General features: G+C 35.4%; 3 protein-coding genes across 6 annotated transcripts in view; all 3 read right to left on the reverse strand.

The window, feature by feature from the left end:
• Positions 1 to 1,722: 1,722 nt before the first annotated feature.
• Positions 1,723 to 5,852, reverse strand: LOC111431680 (monoacylglycerol lipase-like). The gene is made up of 7 exons (XM_023068385.1): positions 4,978 to 5,852; positions 4,215 to 4,253; positions 4,051 to 4,121; positions 3,323 to 3,387; positions 3,137 to 3,226; positions 2,965 to 3,057; positions 1,723 to 2,434 (listed from the first exon to the last, which is right to left on the reverse strand). Exons 1-7 carry the CDS (start codon positions 5,493 to 5,495, stop codon positions 2,033 to 2,035), a joined length of 1,278 nt encoding a protein of 425 aa, XP_022924153.1. The 5' UTR covers positions 5,496 to 5,852; the 3' UTR covers positions 1,723 to 2,032.
• A 1,966-nt stretch (positions 5,853 to 7,818) lies between these two features.
• LOC111431329 (transcription repressor KAN1-like) lies at positions 7,819 to 11,473 on the reverse strand. Of its 3 annotated transcripts, none has more exons than XM_023067931.1 (6): positions 10,652 to 11,473; positions 10,419 to 10,495; positions 9,594 to 9,639; positions 9,270 to 9,420; positions 8,185 to 8,248; positions 7,819 to 7,982 (listed from the first exon to the last, which is right to left on the reverse strand). In XM_023067931.1, exons 1-6 carry the CDS (start codon positions 11,223 to 11,225, stop codon positions 7,896 to 7,898), a joined length of 999 nt encoding a protein of 332 aa, XP_022923699.1. In that variant the 5' UTR covers positions 11,226 to 11,473; the 3' UTR covers positions 7,819 to 7,895. The 3 variants fall into 3 exon arrangements, with proteins under 3 accessions (XP_022923699.1, XP_022923698.1, XP_022923697.1); XM_023067930.1 differs by having other exon boundaries at positions 8,185 to 8,245; positions 9,270 to 9,423; XM_023067929.1 differs by having other exon boundaries at positions 7,822 to 7,982; positions 9,270 to 9,423.
• Positions 11,474 to 16,259: 4,786 nt separating this feature from the next.
• LOC111431660 (UV-B-induced protein At3g17800, chloroplastic-like) overlaps positions 16,260 to 17,703 on the reverse strand; it is a 3,441-nt gene continuing 1,997 nt past the window's right edge. For both annotated transcript variants that reach the window (XM_023068362.1, XM_023068363.1), the window contains exon 4: positions 16,260 to 17,266. In XM_023068362.1, the coding sequence (XP_022924130.1) occupies positions 16,429 to 17,266 (838 nt within the window). In that variant the 3' untranslated portion in view covers positions 16,260 to 16,428. The remainder of the gene's footprint in view (positions 17,267 to 17,703) is intronic.

The raw sequence follows: 17,703 nt of genomic DNA on the forward strand, positions 1-17,703 counted from the left end.
AAAAAAAAAAAAAAAAACTTGGATTCATCGATTTGTATGAGATGACATTGAAGGACCCCGTCTCATTCTTTACGACGTTTGTTTTTTACTTGCTTCTTTGAGTTGAAAAAATCGAGAAAAATCTATCTGTTTGATTGACTAGACAAGTCATGTAACTTATTTTTCGATCTTTCTAACGTGTTTCTACTAGAACTTGTTTTTCTTTTGTTTAATTCTCTCAGAACAACGTTCAACTTGTTTAACGCTCGACTTGGAGTACAGCTGAAGCATTCGATAGTATAACGCTCCGACAAAGGTCCTGGAGTAGATGAACAGTTGACGGTGGCTCTTTGCATGAGTTTTTGGGTAGATTGGTGGGATTGGAGGTCTCCCCAATCACTGGAAGAAAGCATGTAGTACAGCTCAAGGTGAATGATAACCAATCAAAGAAAGCATGTTTTTCCCATTTGAGGAACCATTCCTCAAAAGAATTATAATGGTTAGGGTTTTTGACAAAATAATAGAACAATCCGACGCCGACTAGCTCCGAGCACTATTAAAAGAACTTGTAGCTTGAGGTAGAAACGTTTTAAGTTCGATATACTAACTCTAGCTGAGTGAGCAATATTAAGCCTGGAGAGGAAAATGCATTAGTTCAAAGATTGAAGGTTCGATCTACTTTGACAATCATTAGACACTGAAGTATTCATTTTGGTGAGAGCACTATCTACATGACTTTCATTCATATTTCGTCGTGAGTCTTTCTAAATGTCTTGTTTTCTTCCACCCTTTTACTACTTAGGTCTCTTTCACGGTTCGTGATTCTCCTTCTGTCGTTGAGCTGGTACATTGTTCAGACATATAGATCTAAAGTATATGAACCGAGCTTCGCATCTCTAACTTAGCATAAAGTCGAGTTCTAACTAGTTAAAATACGCTTATGACTACAAACTAAACTAGCAACCACGAACGAGAAACGGAAAGTCTCTCCATTGTTCTCTACCATTTTGTATTTTACTTTGATCCTCCAAATTTCATTCTTTGTTTCATTGAAATTCTTGTAGCATTCAGAAACACAATCCAAATGCAGGATCTCACATCGATTAGGGAGGAGAATGAAACATTCTTTATAAGAGTATGAAAATCTCTCTCTTGCGAACGCGTTTTAAAAACTTTTAGGGGAAACCCGAAAAGAAAAGCCCAAAAAAGACAATATCTGCTAGCTGTGGGCTTGGACGGTTACAAATGGTATCAGGGCCAGACACCAAGTAATGTGCCAGCGAAGAGGCTACGCCCCAACAGGGTGGACAAGAGGCGATGTACGCTCGTTCCATTCAAGGGCAAATTCCAATCTGTCTTTCTTTTGTACTCCCTTCTTTCTCCAAACTTCAAGCCTCAATTCCTATTCTTTTTCTATTATTCCAAAATCAAGTTGTGTACCATCCGGTTTGCAACCCCGAAAACAGAGTTTACAGTTCTTCAACCTTGAAAGGGGTGGATTGTGGAATCCCCATATCGATTGGAGAAGGGAATAAGTGTCAGCGAACGCGAAGCATTTGAGGAAAAATTCAAAATGGAAAGCCAAAAGAGGACAACATCTAGTGGAGATGGACTAGGCTATTACACTGTATCTATGGCTAACCTCGATTATATCTCTATTTGGTTCATGAACTCGTGGTTTAGCGGATTAAAGTGCATGCCTTGAGTGCAAACCCGAAAAGAAAGAAGAAGAAAAAGAAGAAGGGAAGGAAAGAAGCATAGTCCTTTTGTATGATAATTTAGGACGAAACGAGTTTTGATACAAAAAGGAAGGAAAGAACTGGACTAATTGCCATAGTCATAATACATTGATGCCACAAAAATCGAAGGCAAACCTCCTGAGATGAACAATGAAGGAGCCGGACTGGCAAGAACACCCCACAAATGTTCCCTTATAAACAGTTCATCAAGCTGATGAACTTCACCATAATCGACGTGAAACAAGAAGAAATGCTTACCATTTCTTCACTCAATTATGTCGTACACACTCCTCCCAATTCAAAACCCTTCCATTTTACACTCTACAATTTATCCACTCAATTATGTCATTCATAATGCTCTCTCTTTCTGGTTCAAACAGGAGATCGTGTAGCAGACCTTCGAGCAATCTAATCGATTTGTCGGTTGACAAAGCTTCGTTGTAAAGTTTCTGGGAAGCTGTTGGGTCGGTTACTTCGTCGGCCGTCCCGTGGAGAACTAGGAATGGGATGCATATTTTGCTCAAATTCTGCTGCAGAAAAGATGAGACCTTCAGAATCTCGTAACCGGTTCTCACCCGGATTGCTCCGGTGTAGACTAGAGGATCGGAATATTTAGCCACCAATGCATCTGGGTCTCTGCTCACTGGCAGTGTCGTCTTGTTCGCCGAACCAACTTGGAGCGTTGGCAATAACAATGAGACAATAGGTGCAAGAACCTACAACCAGACATAGCGTAGAGAAATGATGCATCACTTTACTTAACCCAACTGTAACAGCCCAAACTCACATCTAACAGATGTTCCTCTTCTAGACTTTCCTCAAAGTTTTAAAATGCGTTTGCTAGGGAGAGGTTTCCACACCCTAAGAGTGCTTTGTTCTCTCTAAACGATGTGAGATCTCAAAATCCACCCCCTTTGGGCCCAACGTCCTCGCTGGCACTCGTTTAGTGTCTTGCTCTGATACCATTTGTAACAGCCCAAACCCATCACTAGCAAATATTGTCCTCCTTAGACTTTCCCTTCTAGACTTCCCCTCGAGGTTTTAAAACGCATCTACTAGAGAGAGGTTTTCAAACCCTTATAAAGAATGCTTTGTTCCCCTCTCTAACCAACGTGGGATCTCACAACTAAGAATTCTCCCTCCCTCTACTCAACCGTTCAGTTCATAAAACAACGATAACAAGAGCTCAATAAAGGAAACTCCCATAGCAAAGGAGAATAGGTTTAAGAGAAAGAGTTTCACTCACTACATAGATGGGATGAGATGGTTGAACTCCAACTGCAGGTGATGTGAGTACGACTCCTGATATGCAAGAACTGATACTCGGGTCGAGCGTTGCCTGAACGAATAAACGAATCAATTCAGAAGCAAAACATACAATATCCATAACCACACCATTCTTTACTCGCACATAATACCTTAAGAACAATGGCTCCTCCTGTGGAATGTCCAAACAAGAAACAAGGCAGACCCGGATTATCAGCCAAAACCTTCTGAAGATATGATTTCTGCAATGTTTTCCAACAAAAACGATCATCACATTCACTGTCCAAACAGTCAAAAAAATACACAAAAGTAGTAAATGATGAACACTTAAAACATACCAAATCAGAAACAGCATCATCAAGAGAATGAACATAAGCATGCAATCCGTCGCTCCCGCCATGGCCTGTAGACGAAGCGAAGAATTTCAATAAACGTCGTACATCATAACCAGCCAAGATCTATGAAAGTAATGAACAAGAGCAGTCACAAAGCAGGAAGAGAAGAGGGGCTTCAGGGGGGAGTTTTAGTTCATGTCAAGTTGCTTTCTTAAGTGAAAATTTTCGAGGTCGTGCATTGCTCGAAAAGTTACCAAAGCGTCCCCCACCAATCTTCCAAAACTTCTCCTCCTTTTCTAGTAAAATTACATATCAGATAACAATCTTACTCTATAAAAGGAAGCTTCACATGTAAGTTTTTTGCACCGGCATCCCAAATGCCTTACCCTGCAACATCCAAATATAGATGCATGGTTGAAGAACTGAAATCTCTACACTAAGGAAACAGTAATTATAAAAGAAAAAAGCAAGATTGTATCACAATATACAATCCTTTTTTCACTTCCATGTTTAGAACCCTTCTAAATTCGTACATCGAATAGATCAATAGATAAGAATATTTGCCTGCACGGGCGAATACGCCCCTCACAGAGTCCATGGAACGTGTTCTTTCTCTCAGCATTCTCTTTTATCCCCTACTAAACTGTCTATAAACTACTAAAAATGACTTCAGCTATCAACTTTTTGAGTTATAAAGTGGTAAAAGATTTGAAGTATAAATGTCTACTTACCAATCCAATCCATGCCGAAAACCTTGTAGCCATTTGCATTTAGTTGCTTGGCGAAGTCGCTGTATCGACCGCTGTGACAACAATTAAAGAGGATTTCGTGTGATTTCCATGCATTATATAGTCCAAACAAAGCAACGTGTAATTTGAAGTTACAGGGCACAAACCTGTGTTCGTTTAGACCATGCAAGAGAACCACCAGACCCCTACAAAAGACATAATACTATTACAGGTTATAAATACTATTTCAAATAACTATAGAACAAGAAGCATTTTCTTAATTACAATCATGCTTCAAATAACTCCCAATAGTATTCATATTCTTTAGCCACACCAGAAATTTTCGGTGATTATTCCTTCTTAAACGTTAACCAGCGTCCTCGGGCACACTTCCCAGTGTCTGGTTTGCCAAATCCATTTGTAACAACACAAGTCCACCACTAGCCGATATTGTCTTTTTTGTGCTTTCCGTTTCGAGTTTCCCTTCAAAGAAGTTTTCATATCCTTATAAAAAAATGTTTCGTTCCTCTCTCCAACCGTCTATGGTAACTGCCTATAGTAATGTAAATTTCACAAGAATAGTTGTGATATTGGATAGAATAATCCCACAAGTGTACACTTTTTTCCCTTCTTTTTTAAGTTAAAAAACAAATGGAACTATTGAGCCATTCAAACTTCTTACCATTTAGACGTAGACGAGCCTAATAACTAGTTGAGTTATGTTTACGTTAGCTTGTCTTTCCCGACACGGTAATCCTGGGCCAACCCAACCCCACCCCACATAAATATAATGGGCAGCTAAGGTCTTCACAATTCTGTCAAATCAAGCTTAGACAAAATAATTTTTCTGTCCCAGAAACCAATATTCTTTGTGTATAAATCATATCATATATCAAATAATGTTCTTAAAAGGGTGATTAAATTGCTAACCTTATCTTAAGAGAAACAGGCGTCCACGATTGGGTGAAGATCATATTTCCTCTTGGGGATTGAAAGAGAAGAAACTCCCGCATCGAACTCTCACATCTATCCTTATCCTCAACCACCCGCCGTATTGCCAGAGCTCTTCTCACCGCCACCTCCTGATCCACAGCATCCGGCGTCGGCGACGAACAGTTCCCATTATTATTACTACTACTACTACTACTACTGCTACTGCTCTTCCAAGAGACAATTGTCGCCGGAACCCGCACCGTCGCACATTTCCTTTCTTGCTTTTCATCTCTCGGCTTTTCCGCCACCGATAGCGCCATCGATTGCGCTCGCTTCCGGCCACGGAAAGGCACTAACAACAACAAAACGAAGGCATTAACCAACATAATCAGACTCTTCAGTGCTCGCATCGACAACAATGCGTTTATTCGACCACTCGCACCGGAGGTCAAAATCAGCGACGACGACGACGAAGACGACAACACTGTGGGATTCCCCTTTACAATCGGCTCCATAGCTCTCTGGAAAACCCTCACGTCTCTCTTTCCCTCAATAAAATAAATAAATAAATATTCACTCGTTTCAATTTTACTCCCTCTGTTTCAGAGTCTTAAACAGAGAAACGAGAGATTCAGAAACAGCAACGACAACGACAACGACAACGACCACCAAAAACCCGAAACAATTTTGCCCTAAGAAATCGCCCAATTTGAGAATCGTCCCTAATTTTAGGTTTTCCCCCAAATTAAACCTCTGCTTTAGATAGAACAAAACTCTAAAACAAGCCAATCAAATTCTCTGGACACTTCTTGGCTCCTGATTTTACAATTACACCACAAAAACGTAGAACAAACAAGAAACTTTGAGACTAATCATCCAAAACCAGGAACGTTCCAGAACAAAAATTGCAATTATAAATCGAAAATTCCAGAACGATGTGACTTGGCCCACGTGTCGCTTTCAACAAACGACACGTGTTAAATATGCGGCGTTGGAAGGCGTTTTCTGTGGGTTGAATGATTCGGACGGTGGATTTCCTGAAAGTTCGGTATAGTGTGTGCCACGTGTAAGCTCCCTGGTGGGGGTTGGTTTTCTTTTGTGACACGTGTCTGGCTGTTGATGTTAGAGTGTGACTATAGAGAGACGCGACGTGTTTTTGCACCTGTGTTTGTTGGTTTGGATAAGATAAGACGCTTTGTGACGTGGACATATCAATAACGTTCTCGAAAGGCGTGGCAATTTACGGAAGTGAATATTGGGCCTGATTTCGATTGCGATTGTTGGGCCTGGCCCAAAACTGATAGGAACTTTTGTCAATTTTGTAATATTGAATTACACTTGAGGGCAAATGAGTAAATACACTTGAGGTTTTATTCTTTATTACTTATAAATATAAAGGTTGTCAGAAAAAATAAATGAAGTTGTGTTAGCCAATGCCTGGTGCAGGTTACTTCATTTTTATTGCCCCACTTTCTTAATTTCTGAAAATTCCCCTTTAATATTAAAGGAAAATAATTAATATTAAAGGGAAAATAAATGCATGTAGTGTAGCATAAAAGTTTCCTTTTTAAAAAGAATATATATTATATATATTGTAATTTTCCAAAAGAAAATTTAATTTACAATATTGTCCTCAAGTTTGATATTTATATTTATTTTATAAATAAATTTTAAAATATATGTTTTCAATTATGTGTTTATTAAACTTTTTATATTTAGTAAGTTTATGAATTTTAAAAGTTTGATTTATTATTTAATAATTTGTTGGAATATCGTATTTTAATAAAAGAAAATTAATAATAACATAAAAAATTCGTATTGAAAATGCTTTTGAGGCTTTTTGAGAGTTCGAAAGTTTGTGACGAATTTGCGAATAAAGAAGTGAGAACAAAAAAAAATGAAGGATTAAAGTCATGGTTTCACATTAGAATAGTTCTTATAAAAAACAGATTTTCTCGAAAGCAGTCACAAAACTGATAGATACTCTGTTTGGCTAAGCTAGTGATCACGTTCCACATCATTTTTTTTTTTTGTGAGATCCGACCGTGGATTGGAGAGGGGAATGAAACATTTTTTATCAGAGTGTTAAAATTGTGAGACTACCGACCATACATAACGGGTTAAAGCTGACAATTTCTGCTAGCAATGGATTTAATCTGTTACATTTTTTTTGTCGCTAAATTTCATAATTATAAAAAACCCAGAAGATGATGAAAATTTTAATTTTATTTAAAAGGTATATTCTTAAAAGCTATTTTAAATTAAGTACTAATAATTAGTAAATTAAATGAATATGGCTCGAAGTTAGGGGCATTAAAAAAATTGTTGGAATAAATGAAAATTATATGGGACATTTTTTCTTTATATATATATATATAGAGATAGATTTTGGAGAAAAAAAATAGTGATTTATAAATTAATTTATGTATTTAATTTTAATAAAAACAAAAAGTTTGGTAAAAGTAAAATGAATCCATTTATTAAAAAGGGATCAAATAAAGTAAAACTATACCCGACCATTTCTCAAAATAAATCTTTCTCTATAAATCAGAATCCAATATAAATAACTTTGATAGGATGTGATATCATAATAATAATAATAATAAATAAATAAAAGAAAATTAATAGCTTTGAGTAATTAAAAACAATATTAAAAAATAAATAAATGGCTAAATACAAACAGCATCAAATTCCATATATTCCTCATAATCCACTAAAATTTTATTCTACTCCTTTTTCAAACAAACATCACTCACAACAGAAACAGCTTTATACGAGAAAAAAAATATATATATATTAATATGCATATTCAACAACTATACATAATATATATAAATATATATTTATATTTATATTCAACTTTTATATATATATATATATATTGAAAGAAATTAAATGAGGTTTTAAGGTTGGATTTAGTTGTCCCAATTGTGTCTCGAACACAAATCCTTGCTTGGACTGTCGTTTAGATTCAACCCCGGATGACCTAATTCATAGCATTCCTGGAAAAAAAAAATTAAACGGTTTAGGGTTATTGAGAGACATAATCCCACGACAACACTATTTTCATTGGTACGAGGTATTTTGTCATACCATTGTGGAGGTTCGTGATTCTTAGTACAATGATTCAAATCGAGCTTGTTTGACTTATCATATGATATACGGAGTAAATTACATGAAATATAGAATTGAAAGAGTTTATACCTGTGGTTGATTTTCTGATCCAAACATATTAGCTCTTGTTGGAGAGGCTTGCTCCCATGCTCTTCTGAAACATTAAATTAATGTGATGATAATGAAGCATTTGAATATAATAATTTATATTATAGTATAAGTATACAGTAAATGAAACCCAAATTTCTTAACCTATGCTTTTCTGTTTGGGTAATGCTAGCATGTGAGACTATATATTAAAGCTGATTTATCATTAATTTAAAAGGAAATGGCCTAGCAAAAGACTGCACTTCTGCTATGCCACTTCTTCTATGAGATGAGTTAATTTTTGGTAGAGTTCAACAAAGGTAGGGGGGACGATTTGAAACCGTTGACCTTTAACCTTTAAGATGATAGTTATTAGTGCATTATTTGTAACAGTCACAGTCCACTACTGGTTGATAATATTGACACGGTAGCTAAGACACTAGTTTTTGGTTGAGTTCAGCAAACGAGTCAAAGAAGACAATATCTGCTAGTGGTCGGTTTGAGGTGTTATAAATGTTATCAGAGCTAGATGTCGGGCGGTGTGTCGGCGAGGACGTTGGGCTCCCAAAGAGGATGGATTATGAGACCATACATCGGTTGGAGAGGGAAACAAAACATTCTTTTACAAGGGTGTAGAAACCTCTTCCTAGCAGATATGTTTTAAAACTGTAAGGCTGACGACGATACGTAACCGGTCAGAGCGGACAATATCTGCTAGCGATGGACTTGGATTGTTAGATTATTAGCTCGGAAATGACACTGAAAAGGCTACATTAAACCTATAGGAGCTAGGAAAGCTACAATTTCATGCTACCCACTAACTTTTTACACAAATCAAACACAAAACTGTTTACAAATCACAAACATAATGAAGGAACATCAAAATTTAGTCAAAGGGGTTCAAAGAAAAGTGGTAAGAGAAAAAAAAGGAAATGAGGGAAAGTAAAGCTGTCACAACAAAGGGTAGCTCTTTATAGAAAATTTGAATTTTTTTTACCAACCCAATAAAAAAAAACATATAGTACTAACCCAACAGACATAAAAGACCAACAAAAATTAATGTAGAGAGAGAGAGAGAGATTATTAACCTTGAAGAGTTACAGTGGTTATTAATGGAAGGTGCTGATCCATTAACATCAGCCTCCAAAGATGCACTAAACCCTCTTCTATGATTGAGCAAACAGCTCGCTTCATGGTGTGGGGTTGGCGTTGCAGGCAAGAAATCTTCTTCCCCAGACCCTTCTGATTCATAGTTCATCCATTAAGAAAAAACCCATCAAATTTTGAGGATTATTTTTAAGGCAAACATGTTTCCTAGGTTGTTTGAAACCTAGAAAATGATGCATTATGTTGTTTAATTAAGGGTTAAGAAGAATTTGTTTTGAGATTGGTAAGGATTTGGAGTTTGTTACCAGAAGAAGCTGTTTGTTTGTCGGTGTTTTTAACAGTACGATACATCTGAAAAAGAAGACAAGAAAAGGGTTAAGAACAAAAGAAAGAGAAAAACATGTGTGGTTTTGTGTCTGAATAATGAAAATTACCAAACATGTAAAGATCAAAACTTTTTGAGTGACCCATTTGGAAATGAGAGGTGAAATGAAATGATTTGGTTATTATGGAACTCTAAAATAAAGTGAAGTAGAAGAGGCTTTGAAATGGGGATTTGTATTGTTTTTGTTTGGTGTGGAAAGTAAATTTGGGGAAATGGTTCTATTATTGAGAAATGATGCCATTTTCTCTCTCTCTTCTTTCTCTTTCTCTCTCTAAAACAAGAAATTGTCCTGTTTTGTGAACTAAATACACACTTTCTTCAGCTTCTGAATCATTCATTCATTCATTTCATTTTCATTCATTTCTCTCTTCTTTGGTAACTGTGCCACAGGGATTCCTCTTCACTGAGATAGAGAGAGAAAGAGAGAACCCAAAAAAAAAAGAAGCTTTTTTGCAGGGAAGAAGGAGAGATATCAAATGGGTTTCGTTTAAAATCCTGAAATAAATTGTGGGTTTCGATTAAAATCCTGAAACAAATTGTGGGTATCGATTAAAATCCTGAAATAAATTGTGGGTTTCGATTAAAATCCTGAAATAAATTGTGGGTTTCATTTAAAATCCTGAAATAAATTGTGGGTTTCGATTAAAATCCTAAAATAAGTTGTGGGTTTCGATTAAAATCCTGAGATAAATCGTGGGTTTCAATTAAAATCCTGAAATAAATTGTGGGTTTTCAATGAAATTACCTGTAAATGGCTCTTCACATGAGCTAGAGTGAGATCCTTCACATCCATTAGCTCCAGCACTGACTTTGGAGTTGCCCCTGATCGTGTAAAAACAATCAAATTTATCGGAGTTCGATCTATGAATAAGTAGATAAGACACTAATTATCGTAATACATATGGCTAATGTCATCAAATTCGAGCGAGAACGAGATGGAGAGGAGAAAGAAAAAAAGGAGATGGAATGAGAGAATACTTTCATGGCCGCCAAGGAGCTCAACAGCACGAATGAAACGAGCATGAAGAGAGGAAGTCCAACGCATCCTAGGAGCCCTAGCATTTCGTCGGCTTTGAATCCTTGGCATGAACAATCTCGATCTATTATTACAAGAAAAATCCGAAACCCCAAATTGAGGGCTTTGATGATTGTGAAAACCAAACTGATTCTGATTCTGCTGGTGATTTCTCAAAGCCTCCATTGTTATCCCATTATACCTCCCAACAGGAGGCTGTTGATGAAACGCCCTAGAATTCAAAGGAAGCTGCAGCGACGACGACGACGACGACGACGGAGATGGCGACGGTTGGTTTTGGTTCAAATATGTAGAAGAAGACAACAACCCATTACTGTAAAGTGGGATTCCTCTAATGGGTTGGAACCGATCCGGGGAAACATCGACCGCCACTGTCGAATTGTTCGAGAGAGAAAGCTCGGTGTCAACTTGAGGTACTTGAGGTTGCTTCCAAATATGAAATGAAGAAGATGGATCAGTTATGGGAGGGCTAATTTGAAGAGATAGATCAGGAACAAGAATGCCCTTCTCCAACATCTTTAAATTGCAAAAGCTGAGGGCTTTCGATGTGGGTTTTGTTAGGTTTTTGTGATACGAAGAAAGAACAAGATGAACAAGAAGAAGAAGATGATGAGAGGAGAAAAAGAGGAGAGAGAAAGAGGAGAGAGAAAGTAAAGAAGGGTTAAGTGAAATAGAGAGAGATTAGGTTAGATAGAGAAAAAAAAAAGGAAGGAATTTTGAAGGGTTAGAGAGAGAAAATGAGAGCTGAACAAAGGGGAGTGTGTGAAAGTCTCAATCTTTCTTCTTGTTTCTCCACCATGCAATATTTATTAATTTTATTATTATTTATTTATTTTAATAAATAATCCTTGGTGTTTGGAGAATTATGAGTGCCGGAACGCACACACACCACACAGAGGAGGGGGAGAAGGAAATATGGGAATTTGTCCTCTTCCAACAGAAAAAACTTGTTTAAACTAATATATATATATACTTAGTACAATCATCAACTCATACCACTTTAACAAATCTTCTCACATATTATATATATATATATATATGTATATATATACACTGTTCATGGTATAAGTATATATGTATATGTATATGTATATACACTGTTCGATGGTTTACGTATATATGTACTACCCAAATTGATGGTTTATGTTACGTAATTTTAGAATTTTTTTTTGTAATGTCTCACATTAGTCAGAGGAGAACAAACTACCATTTATAATAGTGTGGAAATCTTCGGTTTTAAAGGTTTGAGGAGAAGCTCGAAAAGAAAAGCTCAAAGAGCAATATCTGTTATTGGTGGGCATGAGTTCGTTACATTATTATGTCGTATTTAAAATTTTTAAAAATGAATATATCTGTAACATTGGATAATGAAACCTTAAATTTTTTTAATTTGTGTACGATAGATATGTGATTTTTTTTTTTTTTTTTTGCGTCGTAGCCATTAGTCGAACTATGATGTGAAATAGGACAAACTCTCAAGGTGGATTGCAAATTAATGGGTGGAACGGACGCATTTTTTATAAAGATGTGAAAACTTATTTCTAGTAGACATATTTTAAAACCGTGAGACTGATGACGATACTTAATGAGCTAAAACAGACAAGATCTGCTAACAGTGGATTTGGGCTGATATATAGTTAAATATTTTTTTTAGTTTTAAAATCTAAATGGTTCTTTACAGGTTGGTTCGATACCATTTCTTTGCGTTCGGTGCACCATAAGAACATTTAAAAGGGATTTTTTTTTCAAAAGATCTTTTAGATATATAACAATATACCCTTTTTCATGATAATATTAACCATTTTTTCAAGAAATTATTAAATAAATGCTAATTAATTGATTATGTAATGTAATTTGAACCCAAAAAAAAAAAAACCCAAAGTTTAGATTTAATTAAATACAATAAAGGTGACAGACGTGAACGCTAAACCCAATAAGATAATGCTAAAAATAGGATATTAGAATTAAACAAAAATGATTAATGAGAGAGTATTTGAGAAAAATATTAAATAAATAAATAAATAATAAAATAAATTGGGTGGGTGTAATTGTCAAGAACAATGATTAATCAGTGGACCCATTGACCTGAAATCTAGAGAGAGAAAGGGATAGAAGAGAGAGAGTCTTAAAGGGTTTTTTGTTCTGATTCATATTGTTTAAAAAAACCCTCATTTTCATTATAATTTTTTTTTTTTATTTTGCTTTCCAAATATTCTCTTCAAATCCACACGCCAACCACTTTGTGGAGACCATATTTTTGCATATTATATCATTTTTATTATCCAATAAATTAATAAAATTAGTGTAAACCGTACCCAAGATTTGGAATTTGAATTTGGTATCCCATAGCCCCGACATTTTTTATGTACTTGTCTTAAACTGTTTCTACAAGTGAAAACTATCCCTACAAATCGACACGAGTTTTTTAAACATGTTTTGTCTTAATTTACGTATTTTAAGAAAAAAATTGCGTGTGTTATCCAACATAAAACACGATTAATGATTAGATACGAAGAATCAAAGAAAGAAACAAAAAGGAAAGTGATTTTAAGGGAAATTAAAGCAAAGAGCTGATTAGTAAAGAGAATATATATAATATGTTTACTTTACCTTCAAATCAAAAAAGATAACAATGATTTATATATATATATATATATATATATATATATATATAAAACACTTTAATACTTTAATTAAAAAAAAAAACAATTTTTACCATTTATTTGATCTTTGGTCGTTTTATATGTTTGGCTCTGCCCTCATGTAACGATCCAGATCCACCGCTAGTAGATATTGTCTTTTTTAAGCTTTTCCTTTCGGACTTTTCCTCAAAGCTTAAAAATATGTCTACTAGGGGAAGGTTTCCATAAAGGGTAGTTTGTTCTCCTCCTCAACCAATGTGTGACATCACAATTCACCCCCTTTGGGGCCTAGTGTCTTTACTGGCACACCGCCTTGTGTCTACCTCCTTCGAGGAACAGCGAGAAGGCTGACACATCGTTCGGTGTCTGGCTTCGATACCATTTGTAACAACCCAGATCCACCGTTAGTAGATATTGTTCTCTTTAGATTTTTCCTTTCGGGGTTCCCTTAAAAGCATTAAAACGGGTCTGGTAGGGGAAGGTTTCCACACCCTTAAGGTGGTTTGTTCTCCTCCCCAACCAATGTGGAACATCACAGCTCATGAAGCTTCGACGTAAATAGAAGGCCTACTAGTCTATATGCTCGTGGATTTAAGAATTTTTTTTTAATACAACCGTTATTTAATACGAGAAGGATAAAAACTTTAATAATAATAATAATAAAAGATTGATGGTAAAATAAATAATGTTGGAAAACATTGAATTTGGTTGGATGATAAATGAGTTTGGGAAATGATTTTGCAATCGATTGGTTTATGATTGAGAGAAATGGAAAGAAATTCCAACAAGCTTTTGACCTAAACAAACTAAGCCTAAGGCAAAGGGCAGAGGCCCTCCAAATCTAGGCCACTGTCCCTTCCCTTTTCGGTCAAATTTTTTTTTTTAATTTTTTTTAAACCCTCTTTTTATCATAAATTATATATATATATATATATATATATATATAATTAGTTGAAGGGATGTGTATTATTACCTTTTTCTTTTATGTATTTCTTTTCATAAAAATATGGTTTTGCTTTACAAAATGGGTTTTTCTTTTGAGGAAAAGTTTAGTTTTTTACTTTTTCATTCTTTCAATTATGTTCCTTTTTCTCAACTTTGTTGTTAGGTTTGGTTACAACATTACGCCAACTGAGTGTTGTTCGGGATATGCATGAATTGATTTGATTGAGTTAGTGACTCGAGCGACTTAAATAAAGTTCACAGTCTAACTCAATTCAACCCAACCATCTATTTTAGGGTTGGGTGGTCTGACCTTATTTTTTAATTATTTAATAAATTATGCTTTATCTCTCGTACATGAACATTTACAAGTCAGAACAGATAATATTGGTTACAAATGTCAAATATTTTTCATATTTATAACAATCTTAGAAATGGGGTAGGGTGGAATTGTAACCCTGATTTCGGTTTTTCGAAAATTCAACTAATGAACCAATTTGAAATTTTTTTCGTTTTCAAAGAATTGAACCAAATCTAAACGAAAAAATTACTTGATTTTTAGGGTCCGGGTTGAGTAGTCCAAGTTTGTCGGGTTATCGGTTGTACACGAACGTTTGGTAATTGAAGAGAGAGAGAGAGAGAGAGAGAGAGAGAAGAGTGGTTGTGTGTAGTGAAAGAGGGAAGGAGGTTTCACATCATGAAGAGAAGGAAGTGATTGCAGCCTGAGGGAGGGTGTTACATCATTGGATCAGAGACTCAGATTTTGTTGTTGACTTTTTTTTTTTTTTTTTTTTTTAAATTTATTTAAAATTATAAATTTTTGTAAACCTAATTTGCCAAATTCATACTCTCATAACTGCGAGAATGTTTCTCTCTCTCATTCTATCTTTTTCTCTCTTTTTTCATCAAACTCTCCATGTGATTTTCTTCTCTCTCCTCTTTTATTTATTTCAATTTCTCTTTCAATTCCTTAAATGTTGACCCATCATGTTTATTGGATAAATGTTAGTCTACATTTTATGATTACTCCCGTAACCTTTCGCTAATTGAATCAACATCCATGCTTACATCACTATGCAATTTTTCGATCTTAATTTAACTCCGAGATTTATTTTCAAGTTTACCTCATGCTTGAGAGTTAGTCGACACCTATTTATTATTCCCATTCCTATGAAATTTTCCATTTCTTGGGTAGGAATCAGGTTCTTTGTAGAATTATTTTTTTCACGTTTATTATTCTTTTAAAAAAATAATTATTTAAAGTTTTTTTTTAATATAATTTTTATTTAAAAATTATTAAAAAAAATCTAATAAATCAAAATATTTCATAAGGTAGGTTAATATAACTTCTAAAAAATTAAAAAATGAATAATTACGACAGTTTTTAAACTTTTAGTTCAAATTAGAGTTAAAAGTCTCAAAACTAGTGAGTTTACCTTTTCTTTTTTAATACAAAAAAAAAAAAAACCAAAATATTATATATAATATTTTTTAAATATGGATTGAAAATATATTTAAGAATAAGTTGGTATAGAAAATTACTAAAATGCCAATGAGTGACGTAATAGAATTTATTTGCAGATTAGTCACCAAGTTTGACCGTCGCATTCCCTTTCGGATGTGAAATCAGCAGAAAAAGCAACAGAAATGGGTGGGAAATTTCTCCATCACTACTGACTACACACCTCAATTACCTCTCCCCCTCGAACACACTTTCACCCAACACCTTCAAACATTTTAACCCCACTCGATTCTATAATTACCGCATAATTCGGAAAGTACATGTGATGTGAGATCCCACCTCGATTGAAGGATAGAACAAAACATTATTCGTAAAAGAGTGAAAACCTATCACTAGCAGACGTATTTTAAACACCTTACACTATCTACTAGCAACAGGTTTGAGTTAGGTTTAGCGGCCTAAAATCAATCCAAACACGTCGAGTGATGCGATTCGAAAGGTGTCAAAGCAAGAAAAAGAACATACCTGTAAAACCCAAAATGAACTCTCCCCCTAGATTTCTGTAGTTTTTCAGTCAGGATCACATGAGTAGTGAGTAATATACAGTATAACCACCTCAGATTTTCCTGTTATTAGAACAAACATATACTTATGGCACAATGGAGTTATTAGCTCAACCCACAACAAAATGGTACCTTGAATCCACGTAGCTTTCGACGTCCCAGAGGAACGAACCGAAAGTAACAGCTTCTAAAACCAATCCCTTCAAACAGCCGATGCTAATTTTCAACGCTTCATCTTTAGAAGGATCGATGGTTCCCTGAGCTGTTAGAGCAATTTCAGGTCTACCAAACAATGCTTCCGTGTGCTTCTCGACGATGCCGACAGCTTCTTTGGATCTTATCGTTGCGTATCTCTGAAGTGTCTCCCCATCAAAGGACATGACATAACTTCGCAGTCTAGAAACTTTTATACCTCGACCGAATTCCCCAAAGCCGTTCTCATCGTGATCGGGCCAGGAAGAGATTTCAGGATGTGGTGCAACAGGTGATGAGTTCTCTCCCATATTCGGTCTCACGTCCTCTCCAGCAACCTGTTGAATTACACCCTCTTCTGAATTCAACGTGTTTGGAAGAACTTTTATCGTCTTCTCCAGCTGAAACCGCTGATCCACTCGCTTAAGAAAGTAGCCATACATCACTGAAGCAGCATAGACCTGGCCAACCCTGAGTTTGCTTATTTGTGCTACTGAGGTTGAGTCACCAACCCTGTTCCCAAGGATGAGAGCAAGGTGGTTCTGAATCATTTCATATGCTTCGGGCGAGTGAAGATGCTCGAGGCTCTCATCACGAGCAGACCAAGTGTCAACTCGGCCAGAAACATCAGAAGATAAAGGGGCTATTGTAGATATCAGGGGAACATTAGCATCCATGAATTTCTGTACAATCAAAGCATATAGGATTTCTTCTAAAACCTTTTTCCTCTCATTTGCCTTCACCTCAGCAATTCTCCTGATAATTGCAGAAGCAATAGAAATCATCAATACAGCATCTCAAGTCTAGCTATTAGGATGTTTTAGTGAACATGTTTAGCAAAGGAAAGTTCAAACGCCAGCAGAAACCTTTTATATTCATGCACTCTCTCATTTCCAAGAATATCAAGAATTAATAACCTCTTTCAAGGAGCATAACAAATTATAATAATGTGTAAACAAAAAAAAAATCATAAGAAGCATTTTCCAATTATGTAAATGTACTAGTCCGATATATCGCTATTATTCAATTGCATCCTCTTGATACCTCATCAAGAGCCTTTCACGCCCTACAACGATTAAACCAAGAACTGGAACGATAACATAGGAAATTTTTTATGTCTCTCTCGCTCTGTTTTTTTTTTTTTTTTTTTTTTTTTTTTTTTTTTTTTTTTTTTTTTTTTTTTTTTTTTTTTT

This window comes from Cucurbita moschata, unplaced genomic scaffold (assembly GCF_002738365.1).
Source record: "Cucurbita moschata cultivar Rifu unplaced genomic scaffold, Cmos_1.0 Cmo_Scf00036, whole genome shotgun sequence".
Classification (NCBI taxonomy): domain Eukaryota; kingdom Viridiplantae; phylum Streptophyta; class Magnoliopsida; order Cucurbitales; family Cucurbitaceae; genus Cucurbita; species Cucurbita moschata.